This window comes from Oryctolagus cuniculus, chromosome 10, assembly GCF_964237555.1.
Source record: "Oryctolagus cuniculus chromosome 10, mOryCun1.1, whole genome shotgun sequence".
NCBI lineage: Eukaryota > Metazoa > Chordata > Mammalia > Lagomorpha > Leporidae > Oryctolagus > Oryctolagus cuniculus.
In genome coordinates this window covers 35,388,460-35,416,331 of record NC_091441.1, presented here as the reverse complement: position 1 = coordinate 35,416,331, position 27,872 = coordinate 35,388,460, and the positions used below count along the sequence as shown (strand labels likewise).

Genomic DNA, 27,872 nt, shown 5'->3' with positions numbered 1-27,872 from the left:
CTATGCCACAGTGCCAGCCCCACTTCCTTATTTTTTAACACATGCTCTAGACCAGGAAGTAAACAACTGGGTACAGTGTGTCTTTGTCATTTGGGGCTGCTGTAACAGGTTACCATAGCCTGGGTGACTTAAATAGCAAACATCTACTGGAAGTCTGATGTCAGGGTGTAAGCATGATTGGGTTCAGGTGAGGATCCTCTTCCTATTTGCAGACTGCTAACTTCTCATTGTATCATCACATGGCAAGAATACATGAAAGTTATTTCACCTCTTTTTATGAGATAATCCCACAAATGAAAGCTCCCTTGCATTAGTCAGGGTTCTCTAGAGATACATAACTGATAGAATATGTATATAAATATATGAAGGAAAATTTATTGAGGGGTTTGGCTCATGTGATTCTGACAGCTGAGAAGTTTCACAATGGGTTGTCTGCAAGCTGGAGAGCCTGGGACTCTGGTAACCTGGCTCATTCCAAGTCCAAGGGCCTCGTTATCAACGAAATTGAGGATGTGAGTTTTAGTTCAAAGCCAAAAAAATCTGAGTTTTAACAAGTGTGCTGTGGGAATAGTCCTGGAGTCCAAATGTGAGCAAATGACTTCAGAGGAAGGAATCCAGCACCTCTCAGGTCTGTCTCCTAGAGAACTCAAAACCAACTTTCCATTTAGTCTCTCCAGTCCATTGATGGTGCCTGCTCACATCAAGGCTCAGTCTTCCCATCCAGTTCACTTAGGATCACATACTAATCTGACCCTCACAAACATATTCAAAAAATGCCTTTACAGGTTTCTAGGAATTCCTTAATCCTTCAAGTTGACAAGATAAAATTAAACAACACATCCCTCATGACTAATTACTTTCCAAAACCCCATCTTTAGATACTGTCATAGAGGTATTATGTTTCTTCTTTTAAAAGATGTTATTTATTTATTTATTATTTAACTGAAAGTCAGAATTACACAGGAGAGAAGGAGAGGCAGAGAGAGAGAGAGAGATCTTCCATTCGCTGGTTAACTCCCCAACTGGCCGCAAAAGCCTGAGCTGAGCTGATCCAAAGCCAGGAGACAGGAGCTTCTTCTGGGTCTCCCACTTGGGTGCAGGGGCCCAAGGACTTGGGCCATCCTCCACCACTTTCCTAGGCCATAGCCAAGAGCTAGATTAGAAGTGAAACAGCCGGGACTCAAACCGGCGCCCACATGGGATACTGGCACTGCAGGCGGTGGCTTTACCTGTTACGCCACAGGGTCGGGCCAGAGGTATTATATTTCAACATGTGAATTTTGGGGGAAACAAACACTATCCACAACAATCAATAAGTAACATTGCTACAAATCTTTCCCTCACAAAGTTTCTAATCTTGTTGACAAGATAGCCATCAACCAAATTATTATGTTAGAAACTTTTGCAAGTGCTTTGAAAGAAAACAAGAAGAAAGGTGGCATTCAGGAGGAGTGATTTTAGGCCTCAATTGCAAATATAACAGTAGCAGTTCCTTTGCAGGTATGAAGACGATGATGGAAATTCTTCCAGGGTCCAGAATGGTTTGTAAAGACCCACAGTTGATGGGAATTTCTACAGTTTTTCATTAAACTGAGCACTTGAAGACTGCCATATGAGGCAGAATCTGAGAATCAGTGTGTTTCTAGTTGTATGTAATGGAAACATTTAACAACTGGAAATGTGGCTTACTTCATAAGCATACTTTTTATTTAGTTAATAAGAAATGGAGATGTAGACAATTTCTGAATTATTCAGTAGCTCTGTGCTGTTATTAAAGAGGCATGGTCCTGTTATGTTCCATTTTGTCAACTTCAGTATTTTGGCTTTTATTTTCAAGCCCACATCTTTAAATCCATAGAGGGTTGTAGAAACTCCAGATTTCATGTCATCATGACATCCTTCATGCAAAGAAAGGCAGGAAAACTCTGTTGACAGGTAAAAAGGGAACAAATTAAGGGGGAGGGATGGACAACCAAAACTGTTGGCCGCACTTTGGTCTTTATCCTTGACAAACTAAAGCAACATTGGCCAAGACCAAATATAAAAAAGAGAAACCTGACCCACAATCTACAGCAGTAACTCCAGGGAGCCAAAGCTAAACCCCTATAGCACTCTGCCCATAATGATGAGGATTTGATAACTACAGATTCCTCATGCCAACAACCTCCAATCTGGTCATACCTTTTTCCTGCTACAAAGCGTTTATATTCTTGTGCTTGCATTTGAGTCAGCACCAAGCTAATGATGGTGTGACTCTTTTGCTATAGCAAACGCTGAATAAACTGCTTTGCTTGTCTTATTTATGTGGTTTTTGTTTACTTCCACATCCTAAAATATTTGAAAGAATTTTGAAGACTTTAAGCAGAGGAATTATGTGAGATGGTAGAAAATAATAATATGAACAGAATAGTAAGGAGGTATAATAGCCAAAATAGCTGAATACTCTAATAATATGATCCCAAATTTCACTCACTTAACCTCATTTAATGTCAAAGATATATTCCGTGTTTACATCACAATCCAATCAGGTGTTTTCAGGGTGTCTTCAAAGCAGTGGAATTTAAGCTTGGCAAAATTCTCATTTTTGTCCTCGTTCCTTGTTTATGCACCATCCAATAAAAGTTTTTACAATACATTTTTGACTCGAGTTCCCTTCTGGGTTTATTTTAGGTACACTTCGAGCCCAAATAACGGCTCTTTTTCTTAATAAAGAAAAGTTTGTCTTCTCCGGACAGGAAGACTGGCATGTAACCAATTAGGCTGCGTTTCCGTCTTCTAGTTACCCTTAAGCAAGATGGTGAGCGAATCTTGCACATGCGCAGTAGTAGTGCCTGGGCGTGGAGTTCCGCTGTGTTGGGGCGGCGCTCTGGGTCGGGATTGGCGGTGCGAGGGTCGAGAGGCGGAACCGGAAGTGCTTGTGAAATGTAGCGATGTAGGTCAGCGGGTTGTTTTTTGGAGTTTTTGCTGTGTTTAGCTTTCCTCCGGACGTGTTGGTTTTGCGCGAGTGCCATGGGGGAAGCAGAGAAGTTTCACTACATCTACAGTTGTGATCTGGACATCAACGTGCAGCTTAAGATGTAAGAGAACACTGGGAACAGGAAGTGAGATTGCTGGGGCGAAGGGACGGAAGACAGGTGCCGGTAAGGGGTGAGGAGCGGGGGAAGAGAAGATGGTGACTGCCCGGAAAGCCCGGACTGGGGGCAACCCGGAGGGCAGTGGCTTGGAAAGCGAAGGAGCGTGGATCGGGGAGACGGGTTGTGTGGGAGGATTGAGGGCATGGTTTCTGAGAAGGACAGCAGTAGGACTAGTCCTTCGGTTCCGTAGTCTTCAGAAAATTTTGATGTTTAACATTTTGAGGAGTTCTTACTGTCTCATTTTAAAGATGAGGAAAAGGCGCAGTAAATTCATAGTCCTTCCGTAAATAAGAGGAACATCTTTAGTTTGGAACGGGGCTGAGGGTGGAATTGGGACTGCAAAAATTATGGAGAAGATACAGGTAGATGTGATTGTTGGCAGTACTTTTTGTGCTCGTTTGTTGAGCACTTGAGTGTAGTAGTTATTAGTACTGCGGGAGGTGATAGAGGCGTCGGTTGAATCTTTGAGCAGTTTGGCATTGTGAAGGCAGAGAAGTTGAAAGTGAGTTGAAAATAAAGAAGACTGTTGGTAAAGAACCAAGAAGATAAGGGGGAAAATCTTGAAGGAAAATGGGGCACTGGATTTGAAGAGCGTAATATCCTGATATGAGATTGATGGAACTGATATAATAACAGGAGTAAAACTGAGTTGGAAGTCTGTCCAGTGTAAGTAGTAGTATAGAACTGTTGCCAAAGCTCACAAATTAATGACCACATCATCATTCTCAGTGAAAGGGCTGCATGGCTGCAGTACATTCTAAATACATTTTCTCGTGGCCCACAAAACGTGGTCATTTAACATGTCCCAAAGAACTACAAAGGCAACTTTCCAAAGTTGAGCACATTGTTAACCTACCCCTTTGCCTTTGACTTTCTTTATTTTCGGTCACCCTATTTTGTTGATTGTTCACATCCTCTGTCCAGTTTAAGTCAGAAAACTGTGACACCTCTTATTTTTTCTGTTGCATCATTCACTAAGGTGTCTTAAATCTACCTGCTAAATCTCTGTTTCGCGCTCCTCTTACCCCACTGTTTCAGTAACATACTTTTTTCCTTTTGCTTTTGATGGTAAGTATTCCAACTGTTGCTTTCAGTAAACTTCTCCAGTATATTGTGCTGCAGCCAGAAGAATCGTGTAGACAAATCTGATTATGTCATTTTCTCTTCAAGTCATTCAGTTAACATATTTTTAAAATGTTTGTTTTGTGCTAGGCACTGAAATGAATTTGGTGGCCACTTAGTTTCATTGTTCAGCCACAAGTTTTCATTCTCATCTTTTGCTTCCCCATATAAGCTTTCTGCTTTGGTTAATATTGAACAACTTGAAATTACCAGACACAGCATTTATATAATGCTGTTCTTTCCCTTTTAGATGACTTCCTACTTTTTTTTTTTTTTTTTTTTTAACTCCCACTTACTTTTGTTGTTCAGACTCATTTCAGGCATCTTACAGGGGTACTCCAGCTCAGGTACTTTCACATGGGGTGTAGGCAACCCAACTGATGTCTTCACTGCTAGGTCAAACACTTACGTAAAATTAAGATGCCTAAAATGGAAAAAATTTGTTGATGAAGATAAGAATAATCTTAGGTATGTTAGGATTTTAAGAGACCCTTTTCATAGGTAAAATAACTAATTTCTTATGCAAGAAAATATTGTTCAGTAGTGATCAGATTTCCTTGATATAAACATAAACTCTTCTTAGTATTTGTTGAGCATGTGAGTATTTGCTTAATAAATGTATGTCTAAAGCATTGTTTTTGTGCTTTCAGAGGAAGCTTGGAAGGGAAGAGAGAACAAAAGAGTTATAAAGCTGTCCTAGAAGATCCAATGTTGAAGTTTTCAGGGTTATACCAAGATACATGCTCTGACCTTTATGTTACGTGTCAAGTTTTTGCAGAAGGAAAGCCTCTGGCCTTGCCGGTGAGAACATCTTACAAGGCATTTAGTACAAGATGGAAGTAAGTTGTTTTCTTGCACATGATAGATTTCAGACTCTTATTCCATTTCTTTATAGAGGTTGAGAGAGTAATTTTATAGAGAATACAGGGGAATTTTCTACCTATGCTTATTAATAAGAGCGTTGAAAGCAGTATCATACAAACATATAGTTATAACTGCAATTGAAATGAAAGTGAATTACATTACCAAAATCAAAACCATATCTGTAACATGTGTAAACTTTTTACCATTCTGTGCATCTGAACACATAAACACTTCTGGATAGCCTGAAATGATGTCCAACTTGTATTTTGGAGCTCAGATCTTTAGAAGGAGATCTTGTATCATCCATTCAGATATTATAACTGCACACATGAGTCTTGCTTTTAGGTTCATGGTTTATTCAGCATGGTTCATTAACAAACTGTTGGGATTCAGGGAAAATACCATGAATGGAAGGCTTTGTTTTCATATCGTGGGTCCTTAATCTTACTTCTTGACAGCTCTTGCCTGATAGACTATTGGGTGTTCTAAATTTCAGTCAGTGAATTTTATTCAGCATCAAGGTAGGATCAGTGCAGGATACAAGGTGGAATGTTCTTAAGGAAGAGGGTTATACTCACATTGTTTGTAGAAGACAAAATGTGGTCACACAGATAGCCAGGCTATGCTGCTGAGGATACAACTCTATACCAGTGGAGAAGCCTGAGCTTTGGTGATCTGACTACATCAAAACCAAGCATTTTAATTGTGTAATTTCTTTAGTAGTTTTTTAGTGGTTTTATTCACACGTACACAGAAATGTGTATATATTTAATATATGTTATTCTGGACAATTTGAAACCTACAAATAATGAATATTATTTGAATATAATTTGAAACCTACATATAATGGAATAAATTTCTACATCCATATTACCTAAATACTAACTAGTTACTTGTGCCAGATCTTGTATTCCTACCAGAGCTTTGAAGCAAATTCTAAAGATTATATCATCTTAAGTAAGTATTTTTGTAGATATTTTTATCTTTTTCTTGTAAAGATTTTATTTATTTATTTGAGAGTTATAGAGAGAGAGAGAAAGAGAGACAGTGGGAGATACCTTAATTCACTGGTACACTCCCAAATGGTTGCCATGGCCGGGCCTGGGCCAGGCCAAAGCCAGGAGCTGGGAACAACTTCTGGGTCTCCCATGTGGGTGGCAGGGGCCTTAGGACCTAGGCCATTTTCTGCTGCTTTCCCAGGCAGATTAATAGGGAGCTGCATCTGAAGTGGAGTTGCCAGGACACTGTATGGGATGCTGGCTCTTAAGTGCTGGGCCCTATATATCTTTAAAAACATAACTGCAATACCATATCATACCTAAAACAATGTACCGTACTCACTAAGTTGTCTTAGAGGTTTCTTTTTTTTTTAAACTGAGGTTGGCCAGAAAGGATTTTTTTTTTTTTTTGACAGGTAGAGTTATAGACAGTGAGAGATGGAGAAAAAGGTCTTCCTTCCATTGGTTCACTCCCCAAATGGCCACTATGGCCAGCGCTGCGCCAATCCGAAGCCAGGAACCAGGTGCTTCTTCTTGGTCTCCCATGCGGGCGCAGGAGCCCAAACACCTAGGCCATCCTTCACTGCCTTCCCCGGGCCGCAGCAGAGAGCTGGACTGGAAGAGGAGCAACTGGGATTAGAACCGGTGCCCATATGGGATGCCAGCACCGCAGGCGGAGGATTAACCTAGTATGCCATGGCGCTGGCCTCACAAAATGGCTTTTTGAAAATAAAAGCTCTAAGACGCTGTGTAGAAAATAGTTTAGGAAAAATAGCCTATTTTGATTGAAGTAACATGAAGGTGGGCTTTTTTTTCCCATGATATTCTTTTAGATTAAGAGAAAAGTTTGCAGATTTTGTATATCTTTTTGTTTAGTATTTGAGTTGAACTTATTGTCTATTTATCAGAACAAAAACTGGCCCTGTAAAATCAATGAAGGCAAAAACTTTATACAGCCAGCATTTTTCAAAATGCTTCCTTAAGAGAAATATTTAGTGTGGAAAAAAAGAAATTATACCATAATAGGATCTCTTGCCATACAAATTTTTTGCATTTCCTATTGTATTTGGGATATTGTGAGATTCCAAATTATTTAAATCTGTTTGATTTCTGTGTGATAGTTTTGAGAGTTCTTTTTTTTTTCATAGTGAGTCTTTTTTTTTTTAAGAATTATATTTATTTATTTAGAGAGGCAGCGTTACAGATGGAGAGGGAGAGATAGAGAGAGGTCTTCCATCCGCTGGTTCACTCCTCAAATGGCCTTAATGGCCAGAGCTAGGCCAACCTGAAGCCAGAAGCCAAGAGCTTCTTCCAGGTCTCCCGTGTGAGTGCAGGAGTCCAAGCACTTGAGTCATCTTCCACTGCTTTCCTGGGCAATTAGCAGAGAGCTGGATTGGAAAGGGAGCAGCTGGGACTCATACCAATGCCTATATAGGGTGTTGGCACCACAGGCTTAGGCTTAACCTGCTATGCCATGGCACTGGCCCTAAGAGAGTTCTAAAATTAAATTTATCAGGTGTATCCTATTATTTCCTATTCTATAATGTACTGTAATAGGAGATTCCATGGTGAGACAAACTTGTACTTTTTAAAATTATACTTAAGGGGTCCACGTTGTAGTTTAGAGGTTAACCGCCTCTGCCTGTGACACAGGCATCCCATATGGGCACCAGTTAGAGAACTGGCTGTTCCACTTCTGATCCCGCTTCCTGCTAATGTGCCTGGGAAAGCAGTGGAAGATGGCCCAAGTACTTGGGCCCTTGCCACCCATGTAGGAAACCCAGAAGAAGCTTCAGGCTCCTTGCTTCGGCCTGGTCCAGCCCTGGCCGTTGCGGCCATTTGGAGAATGAACTGGCGGAGGGAAGATCTCTCTCTCTATCTCCCCGCCTCTTTCTGTAACTCTGCCTTTCAAATGAATAAAATTTATGTTTTAAAAAAATTATATTTAAGGCAGATTCTTATCTGTAGATGTACATACTACAGATTTCCCAGTTTTTTAATGTGAATAATTACTAGTAGGCATGCAGTTTACATTATTAAGGACACTTTTATTTTACTTTATATCATAATAGATTAGAAATCGCACTACACACATTGAAGTAAAATAACAACTACTAGAATTTAAATGCCATAGAGGATGTAATAGTGTGATTTTTTAAAAAAAGATTTACTTATTTTGAGAGGCAGAGTTACAGAGAGAGAGTGAGAAAGGGAGAAGTCTTCCATCTGCTGGTTCACTCCTCAAATGACCACAACAGCTGGGGCTGGGCCAGGCCAAAGCCAGGAGCTTCTTCTGGGCCTTGGACATGGGTGCAGGGGCCCAAACACTTGGGCCGTCTTCCTCTGCTTTCCCTGGTGCATTAGCACGGAGCTGGATCGGAAGTGGAGCAGCCAGGACTTGAACTGGCACGCATATGGGATCCCAGCACTGCAGGTGGCAGCTTAATCTGCTATGCCACAATGCTGGTCCCTGTACTTTTTTTTTGGTAATGGTGTATTAGTGAGACTAGAGAGTTGGGGGCTGGCGCTGTGGCAGAGTGGGTAAAGCTGCTGCCTGCAGTGTGGGCATCCCATATGGGAGCAGGTTTGAGACAAAACAGCTGCTCCACTTACAATCCAGCTCTCTGCTATGGCCTGGGAAAGCAGTAAAAGATGGTCTAAGTCCTTGGGTCCCTGCATCCATTTGGGAGACCCAGGAAAAGCTCCTGGCTCCTGGCTTCAGATCAGCATGGCTTTGGCCATTGCAGCCATCTGAGGAGTTAACCAGCGATGGAAGTCTTTCTCTATTGCTCACTTGCTCTCTCTCTCGCCACCCCCTGCCCTGCACCTCTCTGTAACTCAGCCTTTCAAATAAATAAATAAATCTTTGACACAAAAAAAAAAAAAAAAGAGAGAGAGAGAGTTAGTACAATGGTGTGCCCTTGGCATTCAGATTTAGGCTTTACAATCTGGAAATTTCTTGAATGTTGCGGATGACTTACTCTTGAGACTAATGAGGTTTGGGCATGGGGAAAAGATGATTCTTAGGGACGGAGTGAACAAAATGGTACTAAGTAAATTTTAGAATATCTAGAGCAGTTTTCAAACTGCTTAGCTGCAGAATCATTTTCCTAAAACAGCTCTTCTGCAAAAGTCCTATATGAAAAACAGATTACAGTTGATTTGCTTTAAGGAGAGGTTTGGGAGCTGATATTGGGTAATAAAAAATTTGAGGTGAATGACTGGTCATAGGTGTTGGTTCAGAATAAAGAGGTGAGAAATTTCCCAGTTCATTTTGGATATTATCACTGATTTTTCTCTTTAACTTTAGTGGGTGTTAGTTTCCTCTGTAGTTTATTGATTGGCAAATATGCTGCTGCTTAGTATTTCCTTTTTCAGTCTGTCCTACCATGTGGATAGTAATTAAATGGATGTATTTAGATGTTCAAGTTTATCTGTTGTAGATAATGACTTTGTTAAGCATATGACTTAATTTTTTTAAGAACTTGATAGAAGAAAAAGATTTAATGATTTTTTGCTTCCTTATATTGATAGCCAGGTCTGATTTTCCCGGAGGTCCTTAAATTTGGTGGATGTGAATGATTTGTTGTGTCAGTTTTTGAAAATTCTATTAAATTTCTTATTGATGCAAATATATTTAATCTAGACTTTTAGATAACCCTCTGAGAGTAATTTTTAGTAACTAGAATAATTTTGAGTTAATGGAGAGAAATGGAATTCTGTGAGTCTGCTGGATATTATTTTGTATATTGTTTGTACAGTATTCTTTTGGGATTTTAAAATCATCTGCTGTTTTAAGGGAGTTGCAATTATGAAGTGAATTCAGTGTGAAATTTAAATGCAGAAGAAAGTTTAGACAGATGAATAGAGGGTTTAAGAAAAAAAGAGCTGTGCTGTCATTACTACATTAACAGCAAACATCCCTTAGTGAGATAACTTATTGTATACAGACAGGGTTTAAAAACATAAAGCAATAGTAGCTAAGTGTTAACAGCATTAATGAAATCACTTGAAGAGCAGAAAAGTCTCACATGGAAAAAAAGCAGTGCTTTGACATAATATGAATAATTTTGAGTATTTTATCTTTATAATGTAAAATCACGTTCTGGAAAATAGTTAAGGAAAATCACACTTTGATTCAAAACAGGTTAAAATGTCTTTCCACGTTTTATTATCTATTATCATGTTCCATTCTGTGTTATTAATGTTGGCTGAGTTTCTTGATTGAAGAATTGAAGTGTCATTTTTCATGGGCTCTTATTATTTGCTGTATTTGAAATTGAAGTGTCTGCTGTATTTGAGATTGGAGTGACTACTGTATATTTAGAGTAGTAACTTACTCTTTTTGAAACACTTTCTTCTTGTATGGTCTGTTAATGAAGTCATTTTTAGTAGATTCATTTATTTACTTACTCACTCACACGCTTGCTTGCTTACAAGGCAGAGTGACAGAGGGAGAAGCAGAGAGATCTTATATCTGCTGGTTCACTCCCCAAATTGCTGCGACAGCCAGGAGTAGGCCAGGTCAAAGTCAGGAGTTAGGAACTCCATCCAGGTCTCCCACGTGGGTGGCAGAGACTCAACCAACTACTTAAGCTGTCATCTGCTGCTTCTCAGGAGCATTTTGAAGGAGCTGGATTGGGAGTAGCTGGAACTTGAACCAAGCACTCTGATATGGAATGTGGATGTCACATGCAGTGGCTTAGACACTGCTCCACAATGCTTTCCATGATTTTTTTTTTTTTTTTTTTTTTTTGACAGGCAGAGTGGATAGTGAGAGAGAGAGAGAGAAAGGTCTTCCTTTTGCCGTTGGTTCACCCTCCAATGGCCGCCACGGCTGGCGCGCTGCGGCCGGTGCACTGCACTGATCCAAAGGCAGGAGCCAGGTGCTTCTCCTGGTCTCCCATGGGGTGCAGGGCCCAAGGACTTGGGCCATCCTCCACTGCACTCCCGGGCCACAGCAGAGAGCTGGCCTGGAAGAGGGGCAACCGGGACAGAATCTGGCGCCCCGACCAGGACTAGAACCTGGTGTGCCAGCGCTGCAAGGTGGAGGGTTAGCCTATTGAGCCGCGGCGCCGGCCCCTCCATGATTTGTTAATTTAAAAGATAATTTATATGCTTGTGTTAACATTATTTCCATAGCTGGAATGAATGGCTGAGACTACCCGTGAAATACCCCGATCTACCCAGGAATGCCCAAGTGGCCCTGACCATATGGGATGTGTATGGACCAGGAAAAGCAGTGCCTGTGGGAGGAACAACAGTTTCACTTTTTGGAAAGTATGGGTAAGCATTCTGTTTGAATCCTGGGGTGCGAAATGTCTGACCACAAAATCATTAGATCTGATCCCTCCAAGACAACTGCGGGTTGTAACTCAAAATTCAATTAAATCTATAGCAAGTTAATTTTTAAATTGGTAATTTTGTATGGCCCCTGAAAAATGTATAAATACTGAAATGGCCCTTGACAGAAAAAGATTTTATATCCCTGAATCTATAGTTACAGCTTTCTAACGCTTTTCTTTTCTGGAGGTCTTTAGCAGTTTATGTCTGGTCTGGTTTTCTAAGTGAAAACCAGGTAGGTACATAGATTTGGTCATTTTTTTTTCCCTTTGTGTTTTTTTAGATTTTTATTTTCTTTTTAACTCTTTCAAGTAAAGTAAAAAAGAATCTCAAAAAAATTTCCTAAGATGCTAATCCATTTAAAAAAAAATGCACATAGTAATTGACATGTTTATGGGGGTAACAGTGTGATATTCCAATACATGTATATAGTCTGTAATGATCACTAATTGGCATATATATGATTTCTTTGTGTTGGGAACATCCAAAGTCTTCTCTGTGACTTGAAGCATGTACTTTGCCCATTTTGTTGTTATTGAAATGTCATTCAGATACCATAAAATCCATTACTTTTTTTGTGTTGTCATTTTCTTATTGCTTTATGTGAAGTCTTTGTACATGAATGAAATTAGCCCCCTGTATGTTATGTTACGATTACTGATTTTTGTGTTTGGCTTGTTCTTTTGAATGTGTGTGTGTGTGTGTGTGTGTTTGCTTTCTGTACGTGAACTTTAAATTACAATGTTGAGTTTTTAGAAGGTTCTTTCCATTTAGGTTTTTTACAAAAGATTTCTGTTATGCTTTCATTCCTTTGCTTTTAAATCTTTTTTTTAAAAGATGTATTTATTTATTTGATGGGCAAATTAACAGAGAGAGGGAGAGACACAGATCTTCCATTGTCTGTTTCACCTGCTAGATGGTCACAACAGAAAGGGCTGGGGCAGGCCAAAACCAGGAACCAGGAACTACATCTGGGTCTCCCATGTGGAAGGTAGAGACCAAGTACTTGGGTCATCTGTCTGCTTTTCCAGGCACATTATCAAGGAGCTGGATTTGAAAAGGAGCAGCTGGGACTAGAACTGGCTTTCAAATATGAGATGCTGACATCACAGATGGTGTTAACCCTCTGTACACAGTGCTGGCTCCTACATTTAAATCTTTGACTTATTTAAAATAACTTTTGGAAAAGCAGTGATATATTGGGAATTAGTTTTTTAAAAAGACAAAACCAGTCTTTATTTGTTTCATCACCTTAAGTAAATCATGTTTTCCAACTATTTTAAGATAGCATCTTTATATACTCAATTCATTATTATTTAAGGAGAAGAGAGGCAATATAGTATATTTGGTATAATCATTAGGACAGTGGGTTGTAGAAGTAGATTATCTATCTGAAATCCTGGCTGCTTTGCTTAATATCTTGTCTCTTTAGGCAAGTTATTTATTCTCCTTATGTCTTATTTTCATCATCTGTAAAATAAAGTAACGTAGTACCTATTTCATATAGTAGTTCCTGATTAAATAACTAAATATATTTGATGAGTCTAAAATATTATATATTATACATGATATATCTATGTATTTAATACATTTTATAATGAGTTTCATGCATAGCTCTTTTCTAGGCTACAATGAAATGTTTTGATTTCAAAAGAATCTTTGTGGGCTACCGTTGCAGTGTGCCGTGACTGGTAAAAGCACTGCCCGAGGTGGTGGCATCTCATATGTGCACCAGTTCATGTCCCTGCAGCTCCATTTCTCATCCAACTCCCTGCTAATGGCCTGGGGAAAGCAGGGGAAGATGGACCAAATGTTTGGCCCCCTGGCACCCAATGTGGGACAGCTGGATGGAGCTCTTGGCTCCTAGCTTTGGCTTTGCATAGCCATGGCTATAGTGGCCATCTAAGGAGTGAACCAACAGATGGAAGATATTTTTCTGTTTTTCCTTCTCTCTCTGTCAGTCTTGACTTTCAAATAAATAAATCTTTTTTTGAAAAGATAATCTTCACGGCCGGTGCTGCGGCTCAATAGGCTAATCCTCCGCCTGCAGCACCGGCACACTGGGTTCTAGTTGCAGTCGGAGGGCTGGATTCTGTCCCGGTTGCCCCTCTTCCAGGCCAGCTCTCTGCTGTGGCCCGGGAGTGCAGTGGAGGATGGCCCAAGTCCTTGGGCCCTGCACCCCATGGGAGACCAGGAGAATCAGCTGGCTCCTGGCAGCACACCGGCCGCAGCGGCCATTGGAGGGTGAACCAACAGAAAAGGAATACCTTTCTCTCTGTCTCTCTCTTCCTCTCCACTCTGCCTGTCAAAAAAAAAAAAAAAAAAAAAAAAAAAAAAAGATAACCTTCATTAGTCTTTTAGATTATTATCTGAATATTCTTAATATTTGAACTTTAATATTATTTTCTCAGTGAAGAAAATAAACTCATTATTTTGTTGGGAAACTTTACTGACACTTTTATAATAATGAATTTTTCTATTGGTAATAGGGTGTGTTGGAAAGGGTGCAACTTATGAATGAAATCTAGATGTATTCTAATTTATAGTAGCTAAACTTGTGATTGAAAACCACACAGCAATATTTAGTCATAATTTGAAACACTGTAACCTAAAGTTTTTCAATATACTATTTGGTAAAATAGCATGGTATGAGAGAATGGATATAATAATAAATCAACATCCTTCCTTTTCCAAGTGTTTGCATCCTTTTATTCTTTACTGAAAAGAGCTTTGCTTGCTATAGAAGGGGAAAGCATATGTGCCAGTTTATTATTCATAGAGGCTGGAAGCTTTTGAGAAACAGCCAGACCAGCCTCTCAGATTTTCCTCCAGGGATTCTTCACATGTGTTTGCCTTCTGGAAATCAACTGTAGGTTCTCATAAAAATAGTTGTTTTAGCATGTATGTGCATTTAGGTGACTGTAGGATTTGGTTACAGGAGATTTTCTCATTAGGCTTTAGGTGAGTGACAATTGAAATTGCCACAGTTGTGCAGTGAAATGATCCACTTAAGGCCAAATAAACTTTCTCTGACCATCCTATATGACAATGTTTTATTTGGTTTTTGGCAAGTTCTTAAAAAGTAATTTAAGGAAATATTAATCTCTGTATAAAGTGTCTGGGAGGCTTACTACAAAAGCATCTTCTTGGTTTTTTAATAAAGTCTGTGATAGGGCCCAAGAGTCAACATTTTAAATAAACATCCTGACTGATTCTGTGAAAAGTGGCCTATGGAACACATTTTGAAAAACACTGCATTAAGCTTCGTCATAGCTGTCTGTTTATATGTCTTGTGTGTGCAGTTTTCTCATGCATTCTTCCTTGATTCCTTCCCTTGGTGCCCATTTTATTTGTAATTCTAAGTATGTCTTACTAAAAGGAAAATTCCTTACCTCCCATACAAACCAAGCAGAATATCTACCTGAAAGACAAATTGGTACTTCTTGTTCAGCCCTGAAAAGTAATTAAACCTCAAGGATTTTCAAAAAGGCAGTAGCTGCAAGAAGTGGGAGTTACATTTGTTTTCCTAGAATTGACTAAAATAAGACTGAATCTTGAAAAGTCATCTGTTTTCTCTTAATTCTAACTGGAAAATAATTCATACTGTTCTACTATGTCCTGAGATACAAGATACAAATGAAATGTGTTAGGAATACAAATTCTGTGAAATTATCTCACTTATAGCAGGGTATCTGAAATTTGCATCATTTAGCAAGAAGCTGGAATTGGTAGTAGAGTCAGAGCTTGAATCCATGCACCCTGATATGAGATGTGGCATCCCAAGTGGTGTCTTAACCACCATACCAAATGCCCACCCCAAATTCTGTTTATTTTAAAGGAAGAGCTTGATGCCTCTACTGCACGTGGAAAACAAATATTATTTAACGCTGGTGGGTGACAGTTAAACTAGATACAATGAAAATAACTATATTATTAAATTCTAGAATTTGAAGCAAAAAAACCCTTACTGAAATATAAGGGATATTAAATTGATTTATTTGCAAAATATGTGTATAATTATTGAAAAAAATGGTTCTTCAATTAGAATGATCCTGTTTGTACCTAGTCAGATAAAAGTTGATATTCAGCTAGTGTCATTTTAAGGTGAAGGTAAGCCTCTGTTTTTTTTTTTTTTTTAAGATTTGTTTGTTTATTTGAAAGGCAGAGTTACAGAGAGGTAGAGGCAGAGAGAGAGAGATGATCTTTCATCTGCTGGTTTATTCCCCAAATGGGCACAACAGTCTGAGAGCTGGGCCATCCCGAAACCAGGAGCCTGGAGCTTCTTCTGGGTCTCCCACATGGGTGCAAGGGCCCAAGGACATGGGCCGTCTTGTGCTGCTTTCCCAGGCCATAGCAGAGAGCTGGATCAGAAGTGGAGCAGCTGGGTCTCGAACCGGTGTCCATATGGGATGCTGGCACTGCGGATGGCAGCTTTACCTACTACACCACAGCGCCAGCCCCAAGCCTCTGTTAATACAGTTGTAGGGCAGTTATCCCAATGATTGCATTAAACTTTACTAAAGGTCTTTGGATACTTTAAATAGTGGGAAATGAGTGCAAAAAAGCTAGGTCACTGACTCCTATTACCTCTAGACTGGTGCTTATACTGACCTTCACCTAAGAAGAAAGAATTCTAAGAAACCCTGTGATATTAAAACATCTTTTTCTCATTGTCCTGGGGCATGCCCTGAGGGCAAGCTGAGTTTCTTTGGAGAAAAATCAGGCATTCCCAAACCAACTACAGGACTTGCACAGCTTTGGCTTTTGGAAGAATATTATCTTTAGGGTGTTGCAAGGTGCCAGCATCTAGTTAGGCTGCTGGGTCACAGCTGCTTCTCTGCATGATGCTGCTGGCATTTACAGAGACAAAGAAACATGAGTCTTCTGTGTGGCCTCTGGAGGAAGCCTGTGAAAATTTTCTTCCACCTATCATTGAAAATCATGCTATGTGCCACCCTAGTTCTCATGACTTAGGGAAACTACTGCCTTTGGCTGTAGTTTCCCCAGTGTTTGTTAAACAATGCAATGACAACAATTGCTTCTCACTTTTTTCCCTAAAGCGTTATAGTATGCACTAAGTAGCTTTTTAAAGTAGTCCTTAAAGCATCTAATATTGTAGTATTGGTACTTGTGACTCCCAAATCTTGTTATTTGCTTATGTCTGCTTTGTATAATTGAGTCATATGAAGCAAAGCTTCTTAGGAAATTACCTAATGAATAATTTAAAGACTGATCTGTTAGAATAAGGCTAGAGTAACTTACTGCCCTGAAATTGGAAATCTAGCTTGTGAGATTTCTAATTATATCAAGAATGCATTGATCATTAGGATGAATTAATTGGCAAAGAACTCTATAGGCAAGCTGCTGATTTCTCATGAAAATGTTTTTTCCATTTCAAGTCCTGAAGTTAGGGAAGTTGCTGTTATCCTGACTTGGCATTGTGAGCTGGAACATCAACAGCAGCTGTTGCTGGGCCTCTGCTGGAGTCTGGAGGAGGTCTTGCTGTGCTGTTGTTTCTTTCTTGCCTGTTTGGCTTAATTTCCCAGGTGGACACATGCTCAGAGCATCTTCTGGCTTGCCACCTGGAGGCTGTGTAACTCTCTGTAAGGTTCCATTAATGTCAAAAGAAAGTAATATGTTCATTTGATCATTTGAGTCACTTGGCATCGCCCCTACCCTTGTATCCTTAATTCTCTTCTCCGGATCCATCCCAAGTCACCTAAATCATTTAGGAAACCAACTTGCTGCCAAATGGACTTACTTTTGATTTAGTTAAGTTCAGTCAGTTGGTATTCACTAGGGATGTGGAGGTAGAGAGAAGGAAAGGAAGCCCTGTGCTCTTTCTGGAGGTGCATGGGAGACTGTTCTTTTAGAGTGGTATTACTGTCCTCCTGTACCCAGTTTCTTAGCATCTGCTCCAAGCAGGTCTGCTTGATGTTGTATATCTGGTTGAATGGGGAAAAAAGAGTAGTTTATAAAAGCTCTGTATGTGTGCTGTCTTTTGTAATGCAGCTTTTAGAAAAAATGTGTACCATAAATAAATACTGAGAATTTTCATTCTCCATATCCAGTCTGTGCATTTTTTGCTAGGCCTGTTATGTAAACTTTTGCAAATATGGTTGCTGGAATTGTCTGTTTCATTGCCAACTTTAGAGACTTTTTTTTTTTTTTTTGACAGGCAGAGTGGACAGTGAGAGAGAGAGACAGAGAGAAAGGTCTTCCTTAGCCGTTGGTTCACCCTCCAGTGGCCGCCACGGCTGGTGCGCTGCGGCCGGCGCACCGCGCTGATCCGATGGCAGGAGCCAGGAGCCAGGAGCCAGGTGCTTTTCCTGGTCTCCCATGGGGTGCAGGGCCCAAGCACCTGGGCCATCCTCCACTGCACTCCCTGGCCACAGTAGAGAGCTGGCCTGGAAGAGGGGCAACCGGGACAGAATCCGGCGCCCCAACCGGGACCAGAACCCGGTGTGCCGGCGCCGCAAGGTGGAGGATTAGCCTAGTGAGCCGCGGTGCCAGCTGCCAACTTTAGAGACCTTTTGACAGATACGGTCCTTAATCTCATTGTGTTCATGAGTTTCTAGCTATCCTTTATAGTTCCCAATCTAACTGTGTGTGGCATCTTTGCTTTCATGCGTTACACAATGTGAGTGAAGAGCCTCTTGTTTACCTCAGGAAGATCTATGAAGAAATTAGTGAGAAAGTTTGATTAAAAAAATTTATGTAAACATTTACAATTAAGCAGACACCTTTTTTTTTTTTTTTAAATAAAGATTTATTTATTTATTGTGAAAGCCAGAGTTACAGAGAGAGAGAGGGAGAAACAGAGAGATCTTTCTCTATTGGTTCACTCCCCAAATGGCTGCAGCAACCTTAGCTGGGCTAGGTCAGAGCCAGGAGCCTGGAATTCTATTCAGGTCTCCCATGTGGGTGCAGGGGTCCAAGGACTTGGGCCATTTTCTTTCTGCAGCTTTCCCAGGTGCATTTTCAGGGAGCTGGATCAGAAGTGAGCAGGCGAGGCTTGAACTGGCACCTATATGAGATGCCAGCTTCACAGATAGGGGCTTAACCCGCTGTGCCACAATGCCGGCTCCTCGAAGTACGTTTTGCTATTAATGTTTTGTTTAGCTTTTTCAGTAACCATGTGAGATGCAGATACTCTTTATTTATCTGATTTTACAGATGAGAAACTGAGGTGCTGAGAGATTAATTTACCCAAAGTCATATGTATGGTAGATTGCAGAGTTGAGATTCAAATTTAGGTAGTTTGAGCCCATAGTCTACTATGCTGAATTGTCACAGAAAAGTTATATAATTTTATAAATTTTTATTTCAGTGATTGTAAATGTGACGTTATTCCATTGGTGAGAATTTTGTCTCTGATTCCTAAGATGTCCAGTGAAATATTGTGTGTGCTACAATACCAGTTCTTCTTTTTATTTACTGTATATATTTCTCTGTAATAGTTCTAACTTTTCAGAGAAGAAATGAATGTCATGTGAGAAAGTGTTACCTGGATTTTAGTTGCTGAGTTAATATCTGTACAATCCACCAGGGACTTACAGCTTGGCAATAGAGACATCCGTTTACTTTTGTAGCATTCTCTTTGTTGTAGGAATCTAAAATTTCCTGTCTACCCTGAACATTCTCTTTTCCTATAGTATGTTTCGCCAAGGAATGCATGACTTGAAAGTCTGGCCCAATGTGGAAGCAGATGGATCAGAGCCCACAAAAACTCCTGGCAGAACAAGCAGTACTCTGTCAGAAGATCAGATGAGCCGCCTTGCCAAGGTAAAGGTGTGACTTTTGAACAGGTGGAATATTCTGAATGATGTCTTTTTTTTTGTTTTTTTTTTTAAGATTTATTTATTTATTTGAAAGACAGAGAGAGAGAGACAGAGAGAGATCTTCCATTGCTGGCTCATGCTTCAAACTACCACAATGGCTGGGGCTAGGATGATGCGAAGCCAGTAGCTAGGAGCTTCTTCCAGGTCTTCCAGGTCTTCCAGGTGGGTAGCAGGGGTCCAAGGACCTGGGCCATCTTCTGCTGCTTTCCCAGGCACACCAGCAGGGAGTTGGATCAGAAGTGGAGTTGCCAGGACTCAAACTGGCACCCATATGGGATACCAGTGTTGCAGGTGACAACTTTACCTGCTAAGCCATAACACTGAAAGGTATAGTTACAGAGAGAGGGAGAGATAGAAAGAGATCTTCCACCCTCTGGTTCACTCCACAAATGGCTGCAATGGCCAGGGCTGGGCCAGGCTGAAGCCAGGAGTCAGGAGCCCCATCTAGGTCTCCCACATGGGTACAGGGGTTTAAGCACTTGGGCCATCCTCTGCTGCTTTCCTGGGCACATTAGCAGGAGCTAGATCAGAAATGGATCAGCTGGGGCTCAAGCCAGTGCCCCTATGGGTTGTAGGCATTGCAGGCTGTGGCTTAATACACTGCACCCAACACTGGCCACCTGAATGATGTCTATTGTAGTATATTATGACACTATGAAGTCTTTCGTATTTGTTTAACTTTTTAATAACAGTTTTATTGAAATATAGTTCACATACCATAAGATTTATCATTGGAAAATGCACTATTGTTCAGGAAATTCACAGAGTTATATAATCATCACGGTTATTTAAATTTAGAATGTTTGGGGCTGGTGGTGTGGTGTAGTGGGTAAAGCTGCCACCTGAAGTGCTGGCATCCCATATGGGTGCTGGTTCAAGTCCTGGCTGCTCCATTTTTGATCCAGCTCTCTGCTATGGCCTGGGAAAGCAGTATAAGACGGCCCAAGTGCTTGGGCCCCTGCACTAGTGTGGGAGACCTGGAGGAAGTGCCTGGCTCCTGGCTTCAGATCGTTCCCGGCTCCCGCCTTTGCTGCCATTTGGGGAGTGAATCAGCTGATGGAAGACTGCCTCTCTGGAACTCTTCCTTTCAAATAAATAAATAAACCTTAAAAAAAAAAATAAATTTAGAATGTTCTCATCACCCCTGGGAAAAAACTTGTACCTATTAGCAGTTGCTCCCCATTTCCTCCCTTCAGCTCCTGGCAGCTGCAAATCTATTTTCTTTGACTATACTAGACATTTTTTTGTAAATTGGGTCACACAATATGCTGCTTTTTCTTTTTGCAGTTCCATCAGATATGAAAATGTGGGTCTTTTAGTGATATTTCAAATCATTGCCTACCTTTTTGGATGGCATAGCCTTAGAGATATAAGTGCTGTATGCTAGAAATACTTAATGTTTTTTGGAAATAAAGACTCGATATATAGTTGACTAAATTGCCTTCACCCTCTTTCTGTAAGCAGACTGAGTTATTATCTTTTCTTTTTTCTTTCAAAAGTGTTGTAATATAGACTTTTCATTTAGAGTTACACAAACTAAGCTCAATTCTGAGCTTAAATTATCTCAGTGTAACTTTATGAATGCTCTTTCACAAAGCACCACTAGGTACTCTTTAAAAGTCCTTTGAGTCAGTGCTGTGGCACAATATTTTAGCCACTGCCTGCAGCCCTGGCATCCCATATAGGCTCCGCTTTGAATCCCAGCGACTTCAATTCTGATCCAGCTCACTGCTAATGTGCCTGGATCCTTGGGCCTCTGACACCATGTGGGAGATCTGGCTGAAGCTCTTGGCTCCTGGCTTCAGCCTGGCCTAGCCCTGGCCCATTCCTGACCTTTGCAACCATTTAGGGAGTGAACCAGTAGATGGAAGATCTCTCTCTCTAACTCTACCTTTGAAATAAATAAATCTTTAAAGAAAAATGGTCATTTTGCAGTTCTTTTGTTTAGAGACTTTCTTGTTTTTCTTTTAATTTTTTTTAAAGTTGTTTTGAGAGACAGACACACACACACAGGGAAAGGGGAAGGGAGAGAGAAACAGAGCTCTGAGACAGAGAACTCCCATTTGCTTGTTCACTCCCCAAGTACCAGAGATGGCTGGGTCTGTGCCAAGGCTGAATCAGGAACATGGAAACTCAATACAAATCTCCGACATGGGCAGCAGAAACCCAATTTCTTTAGCTGTCGTCATTACCTTCTAGGGTCTTCATCTGCAGGAAGCTGTAGTCAGGAGACAGAGGCAGATGACAAACCCACGCAAACTGTTTTGGGTTGGGGGTGTTATAACCACTAGTCAAATGTCCACCCCAAGTATCTTTAATTCTTACGTGTGTTTTTCTTTTACAGTCTTACTAGTATGGGTGAATCTTTAATGTCAGGAGAAGGCTTTGTTGCCATTTAACAGCTTTTTGCTCCTACTACATGTGGAAGAAATCTTAATAATAAAAAATTAGGACTTGCATTGGCTACCCATACAGATGTTTGTTGTCAAATTTATTTTGTGTCCTTTTGTATTTAAGGAAAAATGATATGCCAGCGCCGCAGCTCACTAGGCTAATCCTCCGCCTTGCGGCACCGGCACACCGGGTTCTAGTCGGGGCGCCGGATTCTGTCCTGGTTGCCCCTCTTCCAGGCCAGCTCTCTGCTGTGGCCCGGGAGTGCAGTGGAGGATGGCCCAAGTGCTTGGGCCCTGCACCCCATGGGAGACCAGGAGAAGCACCTGGCTCCTGCCATCGGATCAGCACGGTGTGCTGGCCGCAGTGTGCCGGCCGCGGTGGCCATCGGAGGGTGAACCAATGGCAAAGGAAGACCTTTCTCTTTGTATCTCTCTTTCACTGTCCACTCTGCCTGTCAAAAAAAAAAAAAAAAAAAAAGGAAAAATGATGCCAAGAGTACCTGACAAGAATATTGGCCAATATATATTGTCAATCTCCCCCTTCTATAATTAAATAAAGAAAATTTAATATTGAATTCAGCTACTCATTCTGACACTTTTCTTTGTATTAGTCTAACGGATACAGAAAAGTTCTCAATCTTTTATTTTGTCCCCCTTCTCATAAGAGTTGATATTAGCAATGAACTTTTGTTTGTGCTACTCTCAGTGACTTTGTTAAATCTTGAGTGGTTAATAGAAATTTTCTAAGAATGAACTCACACTAATAATATGTGAAAGGTTAAATCTCAAATGCAAGAGGTATGTTAGCATGTATTGAAGAAGGAAATGTTCTTAAATTATCTTGAGAACAGCATAATTTATAAAATGGATGAAATTCTGAATCTGAAGATATCAAAAAATGCAAAGCTGTATAGTGCATAGTGCATCCAGTTTGTTTTTGTATTAAGCAAGATAGGCTCCTGTTCACCTGTTAATAATTTCTTCCATGCTTATTTTTGATGGAAAGCTAAAAATCGTTTTTCTTAACTATGATGACTTTTTGTTTTTTAAAAGATTTATTTATTGTATTTATTTGAAAAGAAGAGAGAGAGGGAGAGACAGACGGATCTCCTATCTTCTGGTTCACTCCCCAGTTGGCTACAATGGCCAGCACTGGCCCAGGCTGAATCAGGAGCCTGGAGCTTCTTCCAGGTCTCCCACATGGGTGGCAGGGGCCGAAGTGCATGGGCCATCTTCGCAGGTTTCCCAGGCCATTAGCAGGGAACTGGATCGGAAGTGGAGCAGCTCAGTCTCCAGCTGGTACCCATATGGGATGCTGGCATTGCAGGCAGCAGTTTTCCCTGCCATACCACAGCACTTGCTGTGGGGAGCAACTCGGACTAGACTAAGTTACTGGAATTAAGACTTATTCTATGCATCTGCTCTCCCACAATATGGCGCTGCGAGAGGAGTAAACAGCTTCTACGCAGCTGCCTCTCGCCAACTTGAGTGATGACCTGCAGGAGCTGATCCTGCTCCTGATTGGAGGAGAGCAGCGTACTCGGCGTGTGGGTAGCAGAGTTGGGATTGGTGGAAGAGGACTATAAAGGAGGAGAGAGACAACATGCACCAGGTACACCTGAGGAACACCTGAGCAGCCCCTGAGAGAGCCGGCCGGCGGTGTGCTGCTCCCCCACGGAAGTGGGGAAAGTGGCCAGGGGGAACCGCCCTTCCACGGAGGTGGAAGGGACGGTAGCCAACCCGGGAAGAACCAGCAGCAAACCCGGGAAGGGCCGAGCAGACAAAAGAACAGCGCAGGGTCCTGTGTCGTTCCTCCGCGAAGAGGGGGAGCGACAACTTGCCTCAATGCTGACATTTTTAAACAGTGTATTTAGTATAATATTCGCGATTTGTTTGAATTAGCATTCTGGCTTTTACATGTAGGACAGTCTTATACAATTTACTCTCTACATCTGTGGTTTCTACATCCTCCTTTTCAACCAGTGTTGTATTGAAAATATTTGTCGAAAAACATTGCATCCCTAATGCGCATGTGCAGACTTTTCCCTCCGCGTATAACAACTTGCATAGCTTTTACGTTGTATTAGGTATTATAATCGAGATGATTTAATATACATAAGAGGATGTGTGTAAGGATATATGCAAGTTCCATGTCATTTTATATAGATAATTTGAGCATCTGTGAATTTTGTTATCCAAGGGGAGTGACGGGAGATGAAAATAAGGATCCTGTAATTAATCCCCTGGTGTTACTAAGGACTGACTTATATATTTCTCATTTTTGTTTTTTGAGTTTTTATTAGGAAAAAAGATATGTTTTGATAATGATCTGTTCTTTTATAATTGAAACAGTAACTTCTTGAGAATTGAATGATTGTATGTTTATTCCTTTAGTTGTCTGTGCACATTAACAGCTCCATAAATGATTACTAAGCATATGCAGAGCTAACCGAAGTTTTAGGAAGAAGCCTTCTCAGTATTTTTTTGTTGGTAACGATCATTGTCAAGAATCTAAATTCCTTCTGTTAGAATATGGCAAATTGGGTCTTATTTTTTCAAGAGATAGTTATTAAAATTATGTGCTGTCTGTATTATTCAGAATGCTTAACAGTTTTCAGGTCAATCTGTTGTCATAAATCTTTAAAATGGGGATAAAAATTAATAAGTAAAAGCATGTTGAAGTCTTTGTTAATTGGAACCTAGGGTTGTTCCATATTCTTTTACCCCTAATAGAAATGTACTTTTAACTTCTGAATGAAGTAGTGACTTCAGATCTTGCTATGCTGTGACAGCTTGTGTCAGTGTTAACTTATGTTCTCCAAAGACCAAATAGGAACCATCAAAACCAGTAATGATTTTTTCTTACGGGGAAAAATCCATACTGTTTGTAGCATTGTAAAGGAACTGCTCCCTCTTTGAAGGATGCTCTTTTGATTTCTTGGTACTTTGGACTGATCTACCCTTCTTGGTTCAGCAGTTGGTCATGCTGTTTGAGGTTTAGAGCCTGCTTTATCTCTGTTGCTACTGAAGAGAAATGTGTTTTAGAAATGATAGATTTGATGAAATTGGAAGCTTGGGCACTTGAAATATTTTACAGTGGGAAGAACACTTTACTGTGAGTCAGAGTTTTAGCCGTCTTGCCAACTCAGGGAAAATTAATTTTTGAACCTATAAAATCAGGTGTTTAGAATGGATATTTCTAAGATCCTGTTTATGTTTTCATATTTTATGATTCTAAAAGTACTGACATAGCAAATCATAGGGATTATTTGTCTACCTAGAGTTACAGTTTTCATCTTATTAGAGGATAAAACTGTGCTTATCAACTTTTAGTTGTTGGTGTGTTTTGATTCCTTTTTTTCTCCAGTGTGCCTGCCTAGAGTAAAACATTATTACACAGGGCTTGAAGAATCTGAATGATTGGCTGTATGCGGTTTTTGTTGTGATTGTTGCTTAGTGCATGCCTCTTGGCTTACATGTTTGAGAGGCTTCCTGAAAAACAACTCTCCTCACCCAAAGCATGAGTCATTGGCCTTGCCTTATTCCAGAGAAAATGTTTATTTTGATATTTGTCATGGTCTTATCAGAGAGAATACACTTTGATAATTATGTTCTCCTTTTTAAAATTTTTATTTATTTGTTTGAAAAGCAGAAAGGCAGAGTTATAGATATAGAGAGAGGCAGAGAGATCTTCTGTCTGCTGGTTAACCCCACAAAAAGGCTGCAGTGGCCAGTTTTGAGCCAGACTAGCCAGGAGCCAGGAGTTTCTTCCTGGCTTCTCACATGGATGCAGGAGCCCAAGCACTTGGCCATCCTCAGCTTCTTTCCCAGGTGCATTATAAGGAGCCAGATTGAAAGTGGAGGAACTGGGGCTGGTGCTGTAGCTTAGCGGTTGAAGCCGCCACCTGTAGTGCTGGCATCCCATATGAGTGCCAGTTCGAGTCCCGGCTGCTCTACTCCCAATCCAGCTCTCTGGTATGGCCTGGGAAAGCAATAGAAGATGGCCCAAGCCCTTGGCCCCTGCACCCTTGTGAGAGACCTGGAAAGGGCTCCTGGCTCCTGGCTTCAGATTGATGCAGCTCCTGCTGTTGCAGCCAATTGGGGAGTGAACCATAGGATGGAAGATTCTCTCTCTGCCTCTCCTTCTCTTTCTGTGTAACTCTGACTTTCAAATAAATAAATAAATCTTAAAAGAAAATGGAGGAACAGAGACTTGAATGGTGCCCACGTAGGATACCCGCACCACAGCTGGCGGCTTTACCTACTGTGCTGTAGTGTCAGCTCTGATACTTATGTTTTCAACTTAAAACTGTACTTCGATAGGTTGTTCTTAAAATTGTGTTGCAATAGTACATTCTCTCTTTTTTCATTTTGTAGTTACAGACTAAAAATAGTTGTTCAGTTAGATTGTCAGTCAGTTCCTCAAAACATTTGAAATGATCTTTGATATAGTCTTAAAAACTGGAAATGAATTTGTATACTCCATGTTTGCATTTTCTTGCAGAAGGGACAGAGATTGTACATGTAATGCTTATATTTCTCATACTGCCATTTTTAGAAAAGAATATTTTTAGAAAAGAATTGAAAATAGATGAGGTTTAAGTGTTTAGAACTGAATGGTTTATTTCTTGTTTTACTTTGATTTTCCAGCCAGTGAGTTTACTATGACTGTATATAATTGTTGAGAAGGCAATTGGCTTGAGACTAAAAAGGTGTACATAAATCCTAATAATAGCAAAGCATGGTTAGTATACATTGTACCCATGAGCCTAAGTAAATAGCATAGTGACAGTTTTCAAAGTGCAATGTAAGAAAGTTTATTCAGTTATAGAACTGATTCTGTCTTGGTTGCCTAGGGATAATGGGACAAGAGAACTGTGAAATGAAGATTAACTATTGAAATGGCCTGTGAAAAGATGGTGTTAGATAATTATTAAGCAAAAAACTTCAACTGCAAGCTGAATTTAATACTCTTTATTCTGATTTATTGCTCAGCTATGAAATTCGAATTCTAACTGCAGTATGAATAACTGAATTTTAAAAGCTAGCTTTCCAAGTTTAACATTTTCTATAAGCCAAATCTTTTCAGAATATATGAAGTGGAATTAACTTCTGTAATGATTTTATATCATTATGAACATACCTAATTTTCCTTTGAGGAAAAATGAATAGTTCTCAGTTTATGTCTTTTTTTTTTTAACATGGATTTTTTAGAGTTGTGATAGGGAACAGGAAGAAATAAATGTGGTATAGTATTTCCTCTTCCATCTTCCTCATTCACATTTCTAAATTTCCCTAATTTTTACAAGTACAATGTGTTTCTTTATGACTTGTGAAAATAATAAAAGGCCATATTCTGCGACATTTATTAAACTTTCCTTGTCCATGACTTAGCATTTTAATAATGATTGTGAGCCTTACTTGAACAAAGTTGCCGATTGTTCCCATATCCTCCACTTTTCAGCTTGTCATATTGTAAAAGTTTTGTGACTAGGATGTGTATCCACCTGGGGTTTTGGATGTGACTCCCAAGCTTTAGTGTTTGATTTATATCTGAATCCATGTCTTTAGACATGAAAGGTTAGTGCAAAAGCATGCTTCTCCACCTTCTCCTTTTCATTTTAGTAGCTCTGCTTGATGCCTTTGGAATGTGCTTTAGTTTCTGTCAATTTGATTAAGAGGAGGCAAAGAGAAAGTAACGAGCAGATGAAAAATGCTTGTATTCATTGAGACACAGATACATTAGGGAATGTTGGGTAGAGTATAGAGGGAGGTGAGCATTGCAGTGGTGAAGATGTGGTGTTTCAGACACAAGGGTGCCTGCTTGGGATTGCTGTGAGTCCAGGGTCTGGAGCTCTGGTTTAATGGAACACAACTGGATTTGTTTTTGTTTTTATTTCATCCAGAAATAGTTTCTTGAGAATTAGATATACCCATCAATTTAAAGAGTTACTCATCTAAAGTCTAACACAGTAGCCATGTGTCACAAATGGAGAGGAAGCAGCTGATAGTTTTTTGAATACTCACAAAAGATGGTATAATGAGAAAGTAGTGACAGTAATGATAATAAAATCTCCTTCATTCAATTCAGGCTTTTCTCAAATAATTTACTTGATCAAAGGATCATATTTTAAAAGATTGAGGAAAAAGAGACACTACTAATTTAGGTTAATTATA

General features: G+C 40.1%; 1 protein-coding gene across 3 annotated transcripts in view; it reads left to right on the top strand.

Annotated features, from left to right (window-relative positions):
• The first annotated feature begins 2,883 nt into the window (after positions 1–2,883).
• The window catches only part of PIK3C3 (phosphatidylinositol 3-kinase catalytic subunit type 3), a 151,804-nt gene continuing 126,815 nt past the window's right edge, over positions 2,884–27,872 (top strand). The window contains exons 1-4 of one of the 3 annotated variants that reach the window (XM_008261249.4): positions 2,884–3,077; positions 4,907–5,095; positions 11,261–11,404; positions 19,117–19,246. In XM_008261249.4, coding sequence (XP_008259471.1) covers positions 3,010–3,077; positions 4,907–5,095; positions 11,261–11,404; positions 19,117–19,246 — 531 coding nt within the window. In that variant the 5' untranslated portion in view covers positions 2,884–3,009. The remainder of the gene's footprint in view (positions 3,078–4,906; positions 5,096–11,260; positions 11,405–19,116; positions 19,247–27,872) is intronic. The other 2 variants (XM_070049904.1, XM_070049905.1) reach the window with 2 other exon arrangements.